At 42.3% G+C, this 19,855-nt stretch overlaps 2 protein-coding genes across 3 annotated transcripts in view; one reads left to right on the top strand and one right to left on the bottom strand.

Moving 5' to 3' along the window:
• LOC121536378 (collagen alpha-2(IV) chain) overlaps positions 1-9,717 on the bottom strand; it is a 110,036-nt gene extending 100,319 nt beyond the window's left edge. The window contains exons 1-3 of the mRNA XM_045206502.1: positions 9,517-9,717; positions 9,019-9,150; positions 8,717-8,771 (exon numbers count right to left, since the gene is read on the bottom strand). Coding sequence (XP_045062437.1) covers positions 8,717-8,771; positions 9,019-9,086 — 123 coding nt within the window. The 5' untranslated portion in view covers positions 9,087-9,150; positions 9,517-9,717. The remainder of the gene's footprint in view (positions 1-8,716; positions 8,772-9,018; positions 9,151-9,516) is intronic.
• A 61-nt stretch (positions 9,718-9,778) lies between these two features.
• LOC121536491 (collagen alpha-1(IV) chain) overlaps positions 9,779-19,855 on the top strand; it is an 83,264-nt gene continuing 73,187 nt past the window's right edge. For both annotated transcript variants that reach the window (XM_041843807.2, XM_041843808.2), the window contains exon 1: positions 9,779-10,029. In XM_041843807.2, coding sequence (XP_041699741.1) covers positions 9,961-10,029 — 69 coding nt within the window. In that variant the 5' untranslated portion in view covers positions 9,779-9,960. The remainder of the gene's footprint in view (positions 10,030-19,855) is intronic.

The following is a 19,855-nucleotide window of genomic DNA, read 5'->3' on the forward strand; positions in this document are numbered from 1 at the left end:
TCAGCACGAGGTCAGTAATCAGACCCAGTACACACCAGCACATTCCCCTCGTCGGATAGGTCTGACCAGACTTCCCCAAGATCCTCACTTCCCAGCCCCAGAGCACCAGCACCAGCGGAGCCATGCTGGGACCTTCAGGAGAGAGGAAGACAATGGAAGGCCAGCTGTGGTCCCCACCCCACTCCGTCCAAAAAACACCACTCCAGACACCACAGCCCACAACAGCAACACACAGGCAGAGCACCCAATGGCCTTCATTTTACGTGACTCCAATGGGACATTTCTCAGAGAGTAACTGCTATTCTCTGGCATGTCAGTCAGAAAGCTATGTTGCCCAGCAACAGCAAGTGCTTTGAAAATTCCCACAGGTACTAATGATTTGATGGCAATGAGAGGACATGTAGCTCCTACAATACAGCAAGTGGCAGCCAGAGCTGCAGAGAGATTTCCTAACACCAAAATCACTTTGTCCACCCTGTTGCCATGTGGAGATGTGCCCTTCCACATTATTTAGAGGAACATTATTTGGCAATGTTTACACCACCAGGCCCCACTCAGATAGGCCAGCTCCACCCTGCAACATCGGGCCCCTTCCAGAGTGGACAACACCCCCACACCCCACTACCCCCTATGCTAACAGTACAACACCCCAATCAGAAAAGACCAACAGTCCAGCAAGACAGCTATGCAGAAGTGGCACAAAGAATAGAGCACCCTGCTGCAGACGTGCTAAACCAGATGAGGCATCTGCTCAACAATCCACAAATTCCTTCTTTGTTATTATCAGAAATATAATTATTAGAAATACAGCCTATTATCATTATGAGTTCAGTTTTATATAAGCTACCCAGGAAAGGGTTAAAGTTAGCTCATATAAATATGTGTAGCTTCAGAAACAAAATTCATGAGATTAGTAATTTGCTAAACTTAGATCATATTAATATATTAGCCATTTCTGAGACTCACTTAGACAGCACTTTTGATGATACAGCAGTAGGAGTACAAGGATATAACATCTATAGAAAAGACAGGAATGACTACGGGGGAGGTGTTGCTGTATATGTTCAGAGCCATATTCCTGTAAAGCTCAGAGAGGATCTCATGACAAATGAAGTAGAAGTCCTGTGGTTGCAGGTTCACCTGCCTCATCTGAAGCATCTTATTTTAGTGTGCTGCTATAGGCCACCAAGTGCAAACTGTTAGTATCTGGAGAATATGTGTGTGATAGATAAGAAATGTATTTTCTTGGTGACCTGGCATGTCATACAATTTCTGGCCAGACAGAATCAGAAACATGGGCTAGATATAGTAAGACAGAGGGGCGCTGTTTCGCCCACTCGGTCGCTTTCTCTGGTGAGAGAGTTTCAGCAGAGAGGAAGAGGCAAAGCGAGAGGGCTCACTCTCGCCAAAATCTGTCCAGAATAAGCCCAATGCATTTCTATGGGCATAATATGCAGACGTAAGTTTGTCGCCTGCCATCCTGCCTTTGGGACAATGACTCCCGTTGTTAGGGCAAATGTGACATTCAGCCAATGGCCATCAAGGCATATTATTTAATGTTATGTTGCTGGAACAGGATTTTTAGACATACTGTTGTCCTTTTTTGTATGTTTTTGTTCCTTTTTCACCAAAAGGTACACTCAAGCATCTCGCCATTATATACAGATCTCTGGTTTCAGCCTCTTGCGATTTGGAAAAGAAAAGTTGGCGGGTGCACAGTGCCCTGTTAGGATGCTGGTTCCCCTAAAGTAAATTGATGTTTTGCTCAAATTATAAAATGACTCCTGTCTAAATAAAAACATTCAAAATACTTCCCCAGAGAGCATGACTTAGCCACAGAGGATCATTAGCTTATTTAAAATATATACTGTAGCTGTGGATTGTTTCAAATCACAAGTGTGTAGGCCTATGCCTATTTGAGAAGCCCGCAATTTGGGCAGCGTGTTGCAATATGTCTAGCTGATTGAGTTGCGGCTGTCAGTGAAAAGCATCTGTAATTAGTGTAAAGATAATGTGTCTTGAGTATAATTTTAAACTTCGCAAAGAGAAGAAGGGGAGGGGTCTGTGGCAAAGATATGGTGTGTCTCTCCAGAATGCATGCACTCAGCTCTCCAGAATTTACTCAGCTGTCTCTGGCCAATTCTTGCGCCTTCATTGTTTCATTTAGTGAATTGCTTGCCCTTTGATTGTTAAAAAAAACAACCCCATTTCATATGTCACCAGTAGGCCTAGTAAATGTACTGATACTCCTGTCATTTGGTTACATTCATTTCTGTTAATGCATGTATTAATTACAGCCGCGTGCAAATGTAGGAAAGTGTCCAATTGGCAATGTCTTAATTTACCACATCCACCACTAATACTGTAAGCTGAGCTTCTCCGTAATTTCTTCTTCACCTGATACATTGTAAACAAAGTCTGTTTTTTTAACATACATTGCGAATGATAGTTCCTCCGTTTTTAAAAAATCTTTCCAAAACTCCTGGCCTCGATAATCACCAAGCCTTGGTGTGAAAGAGCAAAATATCATGATCTGATGATCACATACAGTGAGGGAAAAAAGTATTTGATCCCCTGCTGATTTTGTACGTTTTCCCACTGACAAAGAAATGATCAGTCTATAATTTTAATGGTAGGTTTATTTGAACAGTGAGAGACAGAATAACAACAACAAAATCCAGAAAAACACATGTCAAAAATGTTATAAATTGATTTGCATTTTAATGAGGGAAATAAGTATTTGACCCCCTCTCAATCAGAAAGATTTCTGGCTCCCAGGTGTCTTTTATACAGGTATCGAGCTGAGATTAGGAGCACACTCTTAAAGGGAGTGCTCCTAATCTCAGCTTGTTACCTGTATAAAAGACACCTGTCCACAGAAGCAATCAATCAATCAGATTCCAAACTCTCCACCATGGCCAAGACCAAAGAGCTCTCCAAGGATGTCAGGGACAAGATTGTAGACCTACACAAGGCTGGAATGGGCTACAAGCCCATTGCCAAGCAGCTTGGTGAGAAGGTGACAACAGTTGGTGCGATTATTCGCAAATGGAAGAAACACAAAAGAACTGTCAATCTCCCTCGGCCTGGGGCTCCATGCAAGATCTCACCTCGTGGAGTTGCAATGATCATGAGAACGGTGAGGAATCAGCCCAGAACTACACGGGAGGATCTTGTCAATAATCTCAAGGCAGCTGGGACCATAGTCACCAAGAAAGCAATTGGTAACACACCACGAAGTTTGCCAATGAACATCTGAATGATTCAGAGGAGAACTGGGTGAAAGTGTTGTGGTCAGATGAGACCAAAATCGAGCTCTATGGCATCAACTCAAGTCGCCGTGTTTGGAGGAGGAGGAATGCTGCCTATGACCCCAAGAACACTATCCCCACTGTCAAACATGGAGGTGGAAACATTATGCTTTGGGGGTGTTTTTCTGCTAAGGGGACAGGACAACTTCACCGCATCAAAGGGACGATGGACGGGGCCATGTACCGTCAAATCTTGGGTGAGAACCTCCTTCCCTCAGCCAGGGCATTGAAAATGGGTCGTGGATGGGTATTCCAGCAATGACCCAAAACACACGGCCAAGGCAACAAAGGAGTGGCTCATGAAGAAGCACATTAAGGTCCTGGAGTGGCCTAGCCAGTCTCCAGACCTTAATCCCATAGAAAATCTGTGGAGGGAGCTGAAGGTTCGAGTTGCCAAACGTCAGCCTCGACACCTTAATGACTTGGAGAAGATCTGCACAGAGGAGTGGGACAAAATCCCTCCTGGGATGTGTGCAAACCTGGTGGCCAACTACAAGAAACGTCTGACCTCTGTGATTGCCAACAAGGATTTTGCCACCAAGTACTAAGTCATGATTTGCAGAGGGGTCAAATACTTATTTCCCTCATTAAAATGTAAATCAATTTATAACATTTTTGACATGCGTTTTTCTGGATTTTTTTGTTGTTATTCTGTCTCTCACTGTTCAAATAAACCTACCATTACAATTATAGACTGATCATGTCTTTGTCAGTGGGCAAACGTACAAAATCAGCAGGGGATCAAATACATTTTTCCCTCACTGTATATCCAGTGGAAACTTCATAAAAGAGAGCTGTCTGTCCTGAGCTCTCTGTGCGCGGGAAACTCTGAGGGCCCAGAATAGTCTAGTTGGTACAATGTTACAAGTTCGCTAGCGACAGCTTCTGTCCGGACCCAGTCGATGATTTGATACAATATTGCACTTCACTAGCAATAGCTCAAGTCAAAGGGAGGCAGGGAGAGATGAATGTGATTGAAATAAATACAATTTTCATCAGGATATTTTCTACTGTTTTTTTTCTCGGCTTTAGGCCTTGTATTTTACTTAGTTGATGATGGAAGTTATAGGCCTACTGCTGCATTAGCCTATAGTCTATGTATCTCTGAGTTCTATGCACACATTTATTTAGCCACCAATGGACCACAGTGTATCAATGTGTCCATATGGCAGAGGCTGGTGCTTCAGTTGAATATTTACTTTGAGATTTTTATTATTTTACTTCAGATTTGTATGATTAACCACGTGACAATGACTTTAAGAAACTAAAATGTTATTATTGAAATGAAACTGTTCCATGAAAATGTGCATATAAAAATAATCATAACTGTCACGCAGATCGGTAGAAATGGTAGGATAAATTGTAAGCTTCCCCTAACTCGAAACTCACGAGCTGCCTATGGTCTTTACTATAACACCCATTTTAAAAACTTGTGAACGTGCAATCGCGTGCACACATAGGAGGTCCCGTAAAGAAAAAGTGCCCGCCTATGGATATCAAAGGCCTGTCCAACTGATTCGTTCTGGCGCCGGCCCTGATAGTGTGTAAATAGTACTTTTGTTGTCTCTTGGTGTCTTTCCTATATATAACTCTCATTTAATTTTTATTTTGAATTGAATGTAATATCTTATGTTGTTCTTGTATATTACTGTTCTGTACTTTGTCATGTATTTGTACTTTTTATGTGGACCCCAGGAAGAGTAGCTGCTGCATGTGCAGTAGCTAACGGGAATCCTAATCAACTAAACTAAACGAAACTGACATTCGCTGAATCTGAAAAAGTCCCAATGCTGAACTGAAAACAGCGTAGTCTTGGATGCTGCCTTTCTAAAAATAGCCCTTGTTCTGTCCTGGTATCACTGGTATCAGAGGCTTGGCCTAAAGTAGCAAAATACACAGAGGGCCTGAGCCATGTCACATGCTTCTCATCAGGCTGAGACCAAATCTGATAAAAGATTAGCACAACGAGCCTTTTAATCATCTGCTCTCGAAAATCACTTTAACTATGATATGAAAGATCTTATTGTAGATGAAAACACACAGATCTTCTGACCATATCTGGCACAAACATTCCTGATCGAGGCAAACTCGACCAAACAAACAAACAAATAAACATGCATGGGCGTATGCACGCACACACAAACGCACGCACACACACTGAGGGAATGCATGCATAATGGTAATGGTGTGAAGAAACAGGAGAAAATAAAAGGTCCCATGTGAAATGAATATGTCCATGGAAACAGAGGATAAAAATAATAAAAGCATTATATTTAACTGGCTATTACCTCTGGTAAAACATGCTGGCCTTGTTTATTGCTGCTCCCTATTTCCTTTCCCACAATCCTTCACAAGTTTTATGACATCTTAGAACTCTCTGATAAAGTCAGAGAGAGAGAGAGAGAGAGAGAGAGAGAGAGAGAGAGAGAGAGAGAGAGAGTGTGTGTGAGAGAGAGAGAGAGAGAGAGAGAGAGAGAGAGAGAGAGAGAGAGAGAGAGAGAGAGAGAATTAAGGTCAGCTGACAGTGTGTTGCACTGTTTAGTTGTGGATTCATGGTAACCAAAGATGACCGTATCATAACTTCTTCAGAGTAGAAACTCTCTGAGAGGTTTGCTGGGGGGGCAACATTTATAGTTTTCTTATGGGAATCTCTCTCTCTCTCTCTCTCTCTCTAGTGCTGAGCGATTAGTGCTTTTTGAGGTCGGTTCGGTTTTGGTTCGTTTTTTAAAACAAATTATCACGGTTTTCAATTTCTGTTTAGATTTTTTTAACAATAAATGCACTACATTTCACATTTACATTTTAGTCATTTAGCAGACGCTCTTATCCAGAGCGACTTACAGTTAGTGCATACATTATTTTATCGAACCCACAACCCTGGCGTTGCAAACGCCATGCTCTACCAACTGAGCTACATCCCCTGCCGGCCATTCCCTCCCCTATTCTGGGTTAAATGCTGTAAAAACACAGAATAAAGCCATTTATTTTAGTGACTGCCCATTAGTATCACTTATTAGGCTCTAACCATAATAATAATTATAATAATAACCATAATTTATTCACATGACTTTATTTTAATCAAATATTTTGGTTGTATATTACATATTTGTTTTTAGTATGATGATGACTTTATTATTTAATTAATAAAACCCCAATGATAATAGTGACTGCCCATTACTGTTTATCACCTATTAATAAACCATCCTTTATTCACATTACATTACTTTAATAAAATATTTCAGTTGTTGTGTATGTTTTATTATTTTCTTTGATGACTTATTATTTTATTCCAAGTCATTATCTCATCTCTGCTCAGGCAGTAGCAGCCAGCCAGCCATCTATCTCTGTGCTCCCCAAAGAGTCATCCTTCAGGCTAGTAGGCTAGCCCAGGGGTTTGCAAACTTTTTCACTTCCAGCATTGGGGAACACCCACCCCAAATCCGGTGCAGTCCATGAGGAGGAGATGCACTGCAGTACTTAATGCAGCTGGTGGCCACACCAGATACTGACTGTTACTGACTATTGATTTTGACCCCCCCTTTGTTCAGGGACACATTATTCCATTTCTTTTAGTCACATGTCTGTGGAACTTGTTCAGTTTATGTCTCAGTTGTTGAATCTTGTTATGTTCATAAAAATATTTACACATGTTAAGTTTGCTGAAAATAAACACAGTTGACAGTGAGAGGACGTTTCTTTTTTTGCTGAGTTTATATATATTTTTTTATTCGCTTAACTATGATGAGTTGGACAACATGTCTCAGAGAGAAATCTCTCTAGAGAAACGACACAAACGGTGCGTTGAGTGCACAGAAAACCCCCAAACTAAATGGAATTCAAATAATGAATAAACCGACATTTCGGTTAATTGCTCAGCACTACTAAAATCCAAGAGGTGAATCTAAAAACACGTATGTATTGTGGTTTTAAGGAGCCAACTGCCTTACTGTCAGTCTATTAAATGGACCGGGTGCCTACTGGCATGCCTAGTGAATTGGTCATGGGCTGTTAGCTGTACTGACAGATCAACATGTAGGTCAAAGCCAATCTCCTGACTGCAATACAGAGAAAGTCTGGGAGGTGGGTAATCATTCCTCAAGAAGGTGCCCACACACACACCCTGAGTGAGAGAATGCACACAGTGGCACATACTTTTTGCATTAAGAACAGGGAGGAGGTCAGCCAGGTCACCCATGATTCAAGTCAGTATTTGATGTCCATCCATGCCTCTGATTCCAAAGGTTGTAAGTTCTAAACCAGCGATAGAAAGCTGTTTTAAGCCTGTCGCAGTCCTTAACCCTTACCTTAACCATTCTGAGTTAATACCTAACCTTAAGAATTTGGATTCATGCCTGAACTTAACCTTGAATACTTCCAAATTTGACGTTTGGAACAACTTCGAAATTTTACATTTGAGAAACATGGATGAACGTCTAATTCTGACATGAGACTGTGAGAGCTGGTAGAGAGATGATTCTATTAGCGGATAATCACCATGACAAATCAATTAGGTTTTTTTTATGTTTAACCACAGAGGTCAACATATTACACTACCCTGCACCGGAGTCACAACCCCTAACCACAACACTGCAGAGGTCAGCAGTCCACTTCAGCTTTGAACCAAACAGACATCACCCTAATTACCTAATCAGGTACCTTTTTCTTTACAGAATATTTGAGAAGTTTAGAGAGAGAGTGTGTGAGGAGGGATGGGGTCTCATCAGAACAGCGATGAACCAAACCAAATGGTGGATTTGCCCTTAGGACATGATGTAGGAGTCATTTTAGCCTCCCTGTATGTGCTCATTTAATGTCTATTGTGTGTCTAGGGATGTTTTAACTTACACTAGGGGGACTCTCACATGGGGTTATAGGTCACTGGTCACATGGTACACAGGTGACCAGAAAGTGCTAGCACAGGTGAGGGTTCTTACCATCACAGGAAAATGCTTATAGAATGCACCTCTCTTCACAAAGTTGCTCTATTAAATTTAGCTTCAATATCTGCAATAAATGGGAACATCACCCAACCAAAGATGTAGCTACGTCTGAAAAGCCAATTCTATGTGGACACATCCTGAACTGCTCTCAACCTGTGCCAGTTGTCATTACCCCTACATATTGCTCTCTACATGCAATGGGTCACTCTGCAATGATAGTCATTTCCCCCTCAAAATAAGTTCTGTACATTAGACATTCATCCATGTTTCTCAAACTCTATTGCTGGATTCAAACTTGCAACCTTTGGAATTAGAGGCAGATGCTTAAGTTGAGGCATTAACTCCAAATTCTTAAGGTTAGGCATTAACATCGAATGGTTAAGGTAAGGATTAAGGTTTGGGATAGGCCTAAAAACAATAACCCCCCCCGCCCGCCACCCCATGATGAGTTGAAATAAAACTTACTGCGTCAACTCCTGACGCTAGGATGGCGGCCACGGAAAAACATAGAAGCAGAAACCTAAAAGGAAAGGGAGAGTGAATTAGTTAATATACATTTTACACAGACAATTGCTTCACATAGCAACATAATATGTCCCGTGTAGCTCAGTTGGTAGAGCATGGCGCTTGCAACGCCATGGTTATGAGTTCGATTCCCACCGGGGGCCAGTATAAAAAAAAAAAATGTATGCACTCTCTAAGTCGCTCTGGATAAGAGCGTCTGTTGAATGACTTAACTGTAATAATAGAGCCCATTGAGCACTTGCCTCCGGTTCTTCAGTTCTCTCTCGTGTGTTGCCTGCATTGCCCCACTCATCCGAACTTCAAACTTCATTCCTAGTGTTCTTCTCCAGGTTTAGTGGTAGCCCTAATACATGTCGGGCGGCCCACGAACACAACTGAGACAAAAAACATGGCATTTATTTGTTGAACAACAGGACATCATAAAAGTATATATTGGTTCATGTTGAAAACTTGACATCGTTCGCCCCCCACGTGCGTAAACGTTTGTGAGTCAATATACATTTTTTTACACATGATATTCATATAAAGGTGGAGACATGGATGCGGTTTATAAATCTCCTTTAAGAGTAGTTGGGTTTGGAAAGCGACTTTGTCTATAGGCTTTACACATGGGCTGTCTATCCCCGTAGGCTATCCAAGTAGGCTATTATAGCACAAGGAAATGGCAAAACCACATAAGATCTCTAAACAAATTTGCTAATGAACGAGACAACAATTTGCACAAAAAGTACTTTCTCTACCTGGGATGTGTTGCGCTTGTCGGGGGAAGAGTCTAGCGCGAGAGGGTATACGTGCAAGATCTCGGCGAAGTAAAATCACTGCACAGGTGTCCCGTTAGCTCTGTTACCAAGACTATCCTGAAATATACAAATAAAATGACTAAAAGACTGAGAGCAGTCTCTCTCCTAACAGTCAACAGTTGAAGTGGTGCTTTGTAACAACAGGGCTGTGTCCGTGTGTATGGGCAAGGGTGGTCGTAAACAGGGGGTGGGGTTGACGAGAAACAAGAACGACTTGCATTGATCAGAAAGAAGCTCACAACGTCGAGGGCAAATATGCAGCTCTGTTGATAGCCTGTATTTTCCTTTATGAAGAAGAATACGAAGGTTTCAACAAGTGGTCTTTAGTGGACATTCGGGACAGTTGTAGGCCTACATACATTTCCATTGTGCCCCTACGCGATAATGTTTCAGCGTGGCATCCTGGTTTTGTTGGTGGCTCTCTCCTACACCGAATACCAGACAGAGGCGGCGGTAAGAGCAATTTTAACTAACTTTTTAATTGAACATGGTAAAAACTGTATTATGTTACTGTCTATGTGTTCAACTTCAGAAATAGGCTACTGTATAAGTTGTGCTTTTGGAGTTTTGGAAGGCGCGCTCGATGCCTCTCCAAGACTCAGCAGTGAGCATTGACTGAGTGCGTGCGTAACGTTCAACAAATTAAATGACATTATGCGACCTTACTATGCATTTCTATGGGACTCCGAATCATGGCCCGATAACGATACAGCATGGAATCGAACCAGGGTCTGTAGTGACGCCTCTAGCACTGAGATGCAGTGCCTTAGACCGCTGCGCCACACCTTTACAAAACCTGCACAAAAAAGCCCGACTTCGTCATGTCCAAACTCATGGTGGCAAATTCTTAGGACTTATCACCATTTATCAGGATCATATTGGATATGACTGACCACTCAGAATTACTGTACAGTAGTGCTGATTAGTGAACATATCTTCACCCTACACTTTGAAATTGCAATTTCTTTGGATTTTAATGTAAAAAACTAACATTTTGATCCTTTCTCCAAATATATAAAACAATATATTTTATTTAGCGTATTACTATACTTACATTAGACATTATAATACTGTGAATGTCATTGACTTGGTCACTTTGACGATACATGCTGCTCTGAATTATTCTGGCATCATACCTCCAGAGCAGTGCAGCATGGTCAGTCAAAGTGCTTAGTGTGGCTCTGAGAATCTCTAGAGAGAGTATTCTGCTAGGAGCGCTCTCTGTTGTTTCACTCAGTGCTGTTTGGTGAGTGTGCAGTTTAAAGCCAGCCTCCTGCAGTGTGTCTGATGAGGGAGAGGCAGAGGGAGTGGGAGGAAGATGGAGAGGGAGGGAGAAGGGGAGGGAGGGGGGTGGGGGGGGGGGCAGGTTGGGGGAGAGGGTGGGGCAGGTTGGCTGAGCTGACCTCTCTCCCAGCTGTGTGTGTTTATGTGTACAGTATATGTTCATACAGTATACCTACTTCTGTATCTCTGTGCTTTTTGAATAGTTGTGACTGAACTCTAACATTACAGAAATGTATTTTACTGTACAGAAGCATGTGGGTCAGCTCATTTTCGTATCAGTGTATATCTATATCACTGCAGGTGTCTGCACCGTCCAACACTCTTCACTCCACGACAGACTGACTGACAGCTCACATTGCATTTCTCTGTTACCTCTTAAATCTCCAGTGTGTCTTTTATCACAGTCCTGCTGTGCTTTGTTAATGTAGAGAATGCTAAACATGCAGCCCCCTCACCTCCCCTCCCATCCATAGGGACATGGCTATACATTTTCATTAAGTGGGAAGGGAGTGGTAGACATGGATGGTCAGGGGAGTACCACAGTTAACTCCCAAGGCATACACTGTTTGGACAAGTTGACTAGAGCCACAACTCCCCTTTCTACCTGAGAGCAGGTTTAGAAAGCATAGAGGGCAGACATGTATATTCATTACAGTCTTATTAGTCTATTAGTACTTAATACTGCATTTCACTTTTTTGATAATAACAAATAAATAATTCAATCTGCCCCACAGATTGATCTCTCTGTAAGTAGGTGCGTGCGTTTGTGCATGTGTATGTGTGTAGACCCTATGGTGGGCCCTTGTTACCAAGGTGATGAATTATGTCTGATGTATTGAATATTATGTTAAATAGATGTGTCTATTAACATGAGGGCACTTTTCCCAAAACATTCCGTAAAGTTGTTTCCAGTTACCTCTCTGGAAATTGGAGGGCTGTGGAATGAGAAAACGCCCCAACCACTTGTGCTTTCAATCAACGTTGGGTGGATGATATTTCTCTACACTGTTTATCAGAAATGCTCTCAAACTGGCTTTCACTGGAAAAGAGAATCCATGTATGTAAACAGTGTACCAGAATAGGAGCTTTACAGCAGCGTTTCTCAAACTCGGTCCTCGGGGTGCAGCTTTTTTTTTCTTTCTTCCTAACACTACACAGCTGATTCAAATGATCAAAGCTTGTTGATTAGTTGATTATTTGAATCAGCTGTGTAATGCTAGGGCAAAAACCAGAGGACTGAGTTTGGGAAGTCCTGCTTTACAGTAAGGGGGAAATAAGGCTTCCTCGTTATATTACTTAAAACATTGACTCAAAGCACTTACTTGCACAGACTTCTCATTGGGATTGGAAATATGATGGTAGCAAGAGAAGGAGGAGACATTCCTGACAGATAGCTGTTGTTATCTGTCAGGAATAAGAAAAGAAAACAACAGCTATCTGTCAGGAATAAGAAAAGAAAACAACAGCTATCTGTCAGGAATAAGAAAAGAAAACAACAGCTATCTGTCAGGAATAAGAAAAGAAAACAACAGCTATCTGTCAGGAATAAGAAAAGAAAACAACAGCTATCTGTCAGGAATAAGAAAAGAAAACAACAGCTATCTGTCAGGAACAGTGGCGGCTCCTGAAAAAATTCTCAGGAGGGGCAATTTTTCTGATGATTTAGGTGACCTACACACGTGCACGAGTCCGTGCACGCGATTCCAGATATCTTTACCTCTGAATAAACTGCCTTTATTATACCATATCCACCCTGTCCAAAGTCTCTACTTGGTCTCAGTTCTCCAGTAAACTTGTGATTATCAACAGTACACAACGGTAACAAACAATTGGGGGAACTCACGGGGCAGATAGTAACCACTTAAAAAGAAGCGATTCCCAAACCTTCCATAACAAAGCCATCACCTACAGAGAGATGAACTTGGAGAAGAGTCCCCTAAGTAAGCTTGTCCTGGGCCTCTGTTCACAAACACAAACAGACCCCACACAGCCCCAGGACAACAACAACAACAACAACAACAACACAATTAGACCCAACCAAATCATGAGAAAACAAAAAGAGAATTACTTGACACATTGGAAAGAACAAACAAAAAAACAGAGCAAACTAGAATGCTATTTGGCCCTAAACAGAGAGTACACAGTGGCAGAATACCTGACCACTGTGACTGACCTAAACTTAAGGAAAGCTTTGACTATGTACAGACTCAGTGACCATAGCCTTGCTATTCAGAAAGGCCGCCGTAGGCAGACCTGGCTCTCAGAGAAGACAGGCTATGTGCACACTGCCCACAAAATGAGGTGGAAACTGAGCTGCACTTCCTAACCTCCTGCCAAATGTATGACCATATTAGAGACACATATTTCCTTCAGATTACAGCGATCCACAAAGAATTCGAAAACAAACCCAATTTTGATAAACTCCCTTATCTACTGGGTGAAAAACCACAGTGTGCCATCACAGCTGCAAGATTTGTGACCTGTTGCCACAAGAAAAGGGCAACCAGTGAAGAACAAACACCATTGTAAATACAACCCATATTTATGTTTATTTATTTTCCCATTTGTACTTTAACTATTTGCACATTGTAACAACACTGTATATATACATAATATGACATTTGAAATGTCTTTATTCTTTTGAAACTTCTGAGTGTAATGTTTACTGTTAATATTTATTGTTTATTTCACTTTTGTTTACTATCTACTTCCCTTGCTTTGGCAATGTTAACACACGTTTCCCATGCCAATAAAGCCCTTAAATTGAATTGAATTGATAGTAAGGTCGCAATGACACAGAAAGCAGTTCAATGTCGGGGTACAGAGTCGCTCTCTTACCAGGATCGGCGGTCCGCTCTGACCAGGGTGAAGGTGGCCGGCTCCACTTCTCTGTCCGGGACTCTGTCATCCAGCCAAGTCTCCCAGCTGTATTGGGATTCAGCTGCCAGCAGCTGTTTTCATTATTTAGTCCGTTCGTAGCGGGTATGTACCACGATCAACAAGATCAGTCCAAAACCCGAAGATCAGTCCAAAGCAGAATGTTTGCAGAATGTTTGTAAACTAAGTCTACAAATTAAAAACATAAAATAACGCCACACTGCAGGTCGCAACATAGACGCTGCTAGCTGCCATTGTCTTAGTTACGTTCAACGTTACGTCACGTGTAATGGCGAAGCGTAAGTGCATGCCCACAGACACCCATAGAGAATGTATTGAAAGCTTTGAAATGTGAAAAAAATAGATTTTACATGACAGGCATGAGAGACTTCTGGGCGATTTTCAACCTGACTGAAATCGCCCAAAAAACGAGCGGGGAGCCATTTGAAGCACGACTTTAGCCTGATTTGACATTTAGTGGCTGGCAGATCAGACGTGAACACTGATAACTGCTGTTGCCGTGATATAATTGATTAGAAAAAAAATCCCTTCCTTTTCCCGTTTGGCAGTGCGTCGCCCATATCGCCCTATTGGACAAGCCGTCCCTGGTCAGGAATAAGAAAAGAAAACAACAGCTATCTGTCAGGAATGTCTCCTCCTTCTCTTGCTGACATCATATTTCCAATCCCAATGAGAAGTCTGTGCAAGTAAGTGCTTTGAGTCAATGTTTTAAGTAATATAACGAGGAAGCCTTATTTCCCCCTTACTGTAAAGCAGGACTTCCCAAACTCAGTCCTCTGGTTTTTGCCCTAGCATTACACAGCTGATTCAAATAATCAACTAATCAACAAGCTTTGATCATTTGAATCAGCTGTGTAGTGTTAGGAAGAAAGAAAAAAAAAAACGTTTTGACCTGCCCTGTACCAGTATGTTGGTATTTGGACCAAATGTTTAGAAAAAAAATATTGGTTTTTCATTCAGGCTGTGCCTACCTCCTCTTCATATTTCTGGTTAGCCACTACAAATAAAGTCTGAATAACAGAGAATAAATCTTCTTTCCCTCGGCGGCCATGGTCAGTCAGACCAGTCAGTCATCAGTCTCAGGAGGAGGAGGAGGAGGAGGAGGGACAGATTGACAGATTCCTGGATGAAACAGATGTGTGTGGGAAGGAGGGATTGGGAAAGTGGTGGGAATTGAAGATTATTCCTAATTCACCCTCCTGTTTGGATCACGGCGTTCCCGGGTTTTCCCAAGGCAGGATGAACTGAATGCCAAAGCGGAGGAAGCGGCACTAACTGCTGGTTATCTCACTGCTCCACCACGTCTGTCTGTGCTAGAGTGTGTGCTTGTTTGTTTGCAAATGTGGATTGTGGGTTGAGAAGAACCGGTTTTTAAGTCATTCGGGAACTACCCCTCCTCCTCCGACAGACAGACAGTATTAATATTATTTTGGGAAGTAAATGTTTTTCAGTATGAATTACAGTACACACGTCTCATACACAGCATATGATGGATGAAATGGGTTTGGATCAGCCTGGAATTCCTGCGTTTGATGATGATTCAGTTTGGGAATCCTCTAAGTATAGGATGGGATTGTCTTCGATTCCTTTGGGGATGAGGTGATTCTGGGTCTGGTCTCTATCCCAGCCATGTGTCTAAGCCTGGTCAACTGGGCTATCCTGGACCTGGTCTGGTGGATTGCCCTCCCCAAAGAGGACAGCTGACCCTGACTGGCCACCAACAAAGCAATGCACCCTGGGAAAGCCCCTTGTGCCTGACATCTGATTCCCCCATTGTAAAAATGCCTACATTTGGGGGAGTTATGTGTGTGTGTTTTCTTAGATATCCCTGGGTGGGCTAGTTCCAAGGTAATGCGCCTCTGCCCTCAGTCCTCGAGAGTGTCAGGCATGCCCCCTGTGTGTGTGTGTGTCACCCCTCTATGCCCTTATGTGTGTGTTCATTGTCTGTGCCAGGCATAGAGAGGATTAGATGGTGGATAAGCACAGTGAAACCCCTCTATTCAGCCTGGTTTAAGGCTCACTATGGGGAGGCTCAGTCTGATCTGGCATGGCACCACTAAAGCACAGCTACAGTTTCTCTCTCCCACACAAACTGACACTAGAAATGTCTGCCTATTTCAGTATATTAGTGTTGTCTTTAATATCACATATCCCAAGAGAAGATCCATGAAGATCTACTCTATTTTATCCATGAAGATCTACTCTATATGATCCATGAAGATCTACTCTATGTGAAATTGTCTTCATCCATAGGATCACATAATCCTGAGATCCCCTCTATTTACATTATGACCTGCTACTCCTAGGAGAGTGGTTAGAGTGAACATGTCCCCCCAAGGCATTGTGTTGACATTTATGGGAGAAGTGGGTGGAACCTAACCCTCACCTGTAGGTAGTGTGTAATAGATCCTCTCGTCTGACACTCTGGGCAGCCCAAAGGGGGGATGTAGAGAGGGAGGGATGGAGGGAGTGGGCGATGTAGAGATAGAAAAGGATAGGTCACAGACCAGATCTGCCTGGTTACCAGCCCCAGATCCTGTCTGACACAGCTGGAAGAAGAGAGAGAGAGAAAAAGACAGAAGGGGCTTGAGAAGGAGGGATAAGAGGGATAGAGAGAAGGGTGGCGTTTACGAGCCCCAGAATGCCTAGTCTACTAGCCCCCCTTCCTTCCTTCCCCCCTCCCTTCCTTCCCCCCTTCCTTCCTCAGCCCTCTCTGGTGCTCTGCTGGTGATGGTAAAGAGGATGACGACTTAGCTAGATCTGTTGAGCAATGTAGTTTTGTTCCGTGTTTTCACCTTCTCTCAATTCCTATCTGCCAAGCCCTGTCATTTTTCACCTCAGCTTCAGTGTCTACTAATCAGCACAGGTATGGAGACCAGATTAGGGTAAGGGTCAGGGCAAACAGCAACATACTGTATGAATCAGGCAGAAAATAAATGAGATGTCTTTAAACTATTCTGAGTAGCACTGGAAAGCTTGTGTGATTGGAGTCTATGACCAGGTCAGTGAATGGATAGTACTGTTTGTATAATTGTGTGTGTGTGTGTATGGTGTGTGTGTGTGTGTATGGTCTGTGTGTGTGTATGGTGTGTGTCTGTGTGTATGGTGTGTGTGTGTGTCAGACAGATGTTTGAACTGGCATAAGAAGGGAAAATGAGCTTAGTTTCTATTTTGTCTCTAAAACAACCCAAGACATCTCCATGGCAACTATCAAAATTCACATCGTCATGAGCCATTTCTATTTTTGTTATAGGAGACTCTATTTCTCTCTCTCTCTCTCTCTCTCTCTCTCTCTCTCTCTCTCTCTCTCTCTCTCTCTCTCTCTCTCTCGCTCTCTCTCTCTCTCTCTCTCTCTCTCTCTCTATCCATCTCCTTCTCTCTCTCTCTCCTTCTCTCTCTCTCTCTCTCTCTCTCTCTCTCTCTCTCCTTCTCTCTCTCTCCTCTCTCTCTCTATCCGTCTCCTTCTCTCTCTCTCCCTCTCCTTCTCTCTCTCTCTCTCTCTTGCCCCCTTCTTTTTAAATGTTATGTTACACTCGTTGATGTCCTCTTATAAATAAACATTTATCAAATGTTACAGGTTACAGCACGTATTTTTCTCCTCTACCCCACATCTCCCATCGGTTTAGTTTATGACTGGCCTGTCTGATGTTAAGGAGATGTAACCTTTTCAGACTGTTTCTCTTATTAAAAAAAAAAAAAAAATCTAGGTAATGTGCACATCATGGCTCATCATTAGGGATATTTCCCTGTTGCCTTTCTTGAGGCAACTTTCTTGACATTTCAGATTCTGATTCTGACTCTAAATATCATCATACAAGTCAAATAAAACTAAAATAAAACTGAAATGAATAAAAGCTTTCTGAAGCTTTCAAATAGTTTTGCCTAATGTGTACCTCTACAACACATACTGTGTTTAAGTTGGTCAATTGAAAGCTGATGTCTTTCATGAGAGCTGTCCTTCATAAGCCAGCACTATCAGGGGATTCACATATAGTGACAGCCATCTTTAACATGATAATTAGCTGCATAGTTAGTGGTTGGAAGGGACTAGAACCTTCAGCCATGTCTGTATAGACTGGGCTCTGAACAGCTGCATGATGGGAGTTGGTGTATTTGTTCTGTTTTTGGGTTGTTTGTGAAGCTGTTTTTGTCTGCGGAGTTCAGAGAACTCAGTAAATAAGGAGGGAGTGCATTCTAAAAAAGTCTGGGTTAAAAACAACCCAATTTGGATTCTTTGGTAACCCAGCGCTGGGTAAATATTGGACAGGGTCTTTTTGAATGTAATCCTTAGGTTATTTTAAATTGGTGTGGTTTATTAGGGGCGTGGCTCTCAGATAGATATTATTGGCAACCCGTGAGGGTAAATGTCATTCTTGTTCATCATGTTAAAGGGCATTATTTCCAGCACAATACCAGTGTAGTTTCGCGAGCCAATGCTAATTAGCATCTATGGGTATAGCTAGGATGCTAGCATATACCCATAGACTTCCAGTCATTGCGGTAACGCAAGTTAGCAACTTCCTTCAAACTGTACGCAGAGACATAAAAATGGTATCCACAAGTTCATCTGCCTTTGGGGAAGTATATAAAGGGCCTCATGTCATTGCCAAAATCCCTAAGTATCCCTTACATTTTTCCTTAATTTGTATTTTCATTTTACACATTCTCCTAGAATATTAAGATTATTTAATACATATTATAATAAGGTGGTATCTATTCTATGGGACTTGCATAGACTTTTAGGGAAGTCATACACTTCTGTAAGCCTCATTGAACCTTAACACTTGAAAACTATATAACAGAACAGATGAACAGGGATGACATTTACTCTCACCGGTGGCTAGAACTATCTGAAAGCCACGCTCCTACTAAACTATGGCTCCAGTCTTCTGATCTGACCCGCTCCGTCATATCTCAATAACCCAGTACCAATAACCCAGCATCAACAACCCAACCTTGCTCTTTTTAAAGGTCCAATGCAGCCGTTTAAAAAAAATATCTCAATAACAAATAATTTATGGGTAACAATTAAGTACCTTACTGTGATTGTTTTAAATTCAAATGGTCAAAAGAAGCAAAGATTGCTTCTTAGCAAAGAGCAATTTCTCAAGCAAGAATTTAGCTAGGACTGTCTGGGAGTGGTCTGAGTGGGGAGGGGGAAACTGAAGACTAGCTGTTATTGGCAGAGAGGTTTGGAACTCTTTCTTATCTATTAACTCATTTACTGCCTGGTGATGACACCAGGCTGGCCAAAACTCCATCCCACCAAAACAGGCTGAAATTCCAGGATGTCTTTTCAAACAGCTCTTACACTACAAGGGCATTATCATAATTTCACAGTATTATTCCAACCTCATAGTGTGGAAATATAGATAAAGCTCAGGAAAATGTAGTTTTTGACTGCACTGGGTCTTTAAAGAAAACAACCCAACTAAGTGACCTAACGCTTGCAACCCAGCAGTTGGGTCAACCAAACAACCCAGCATTTTTTAGTAACTTACGTGCACACACACATGCACACGCATGCACAGGCATGCACACACACACACACACACACACACACACACACACACACACACACACACACACACACACACACACACACACACACACACACACACACACACACACACACACACACACACACACACACACACACACGCACACACACACACACACACACACACACAAATAGCTGCTCCCAGGGTCAGCAGAGAGAGTAATCTCATGGGTTTAGTCAGGGTTAGTCGTTCAGGTTCAGACAGGAGGACCAGAGGTGAACCCCCTGTCCCTCTCAACCCCTCCGTCCCCTCTGTCCCCTCAGAGAGAGCTGTTTCCCCCTGTCATCTCCCTCCACAACTGGGCCCTTTCAAAAAGCTTCGTTTTCTTCCCAATTCCCAGAATCTGACAGTCAAGTCTTTAATAGAATTGTTGGTGTTATTAGTCTATTATGTTGCTTTGGGGGGGGGCTTTGTGCCACACCTAAACCACTGTGATCCCTAAAATAACGTGTAAGGAAACACTGCAGGACAAGTTTGAAGGGAGTAGGGGTGTGTGTGTGTGTGTGTGTGTGTGTGTGTGTGTGTGTGTGTGTGTG

The sequence above is a fragment of the Coregonus clupeaformis genome, chromosome 23 (genome assembly GCF_020615455.1).
Source record: "Coregonus clupeaformis isolate EN_2021a chromosome 23, ASM2061545v1, whole genome shotgun sequence".
NCBI classification, from domain to species: domain Eukaryota; kingdom Metazoa; phylum Chordata; class Actinopteri; order Salmoniformes; family Salmonidae; genus Coregonus; species Coregonus clupeaformis.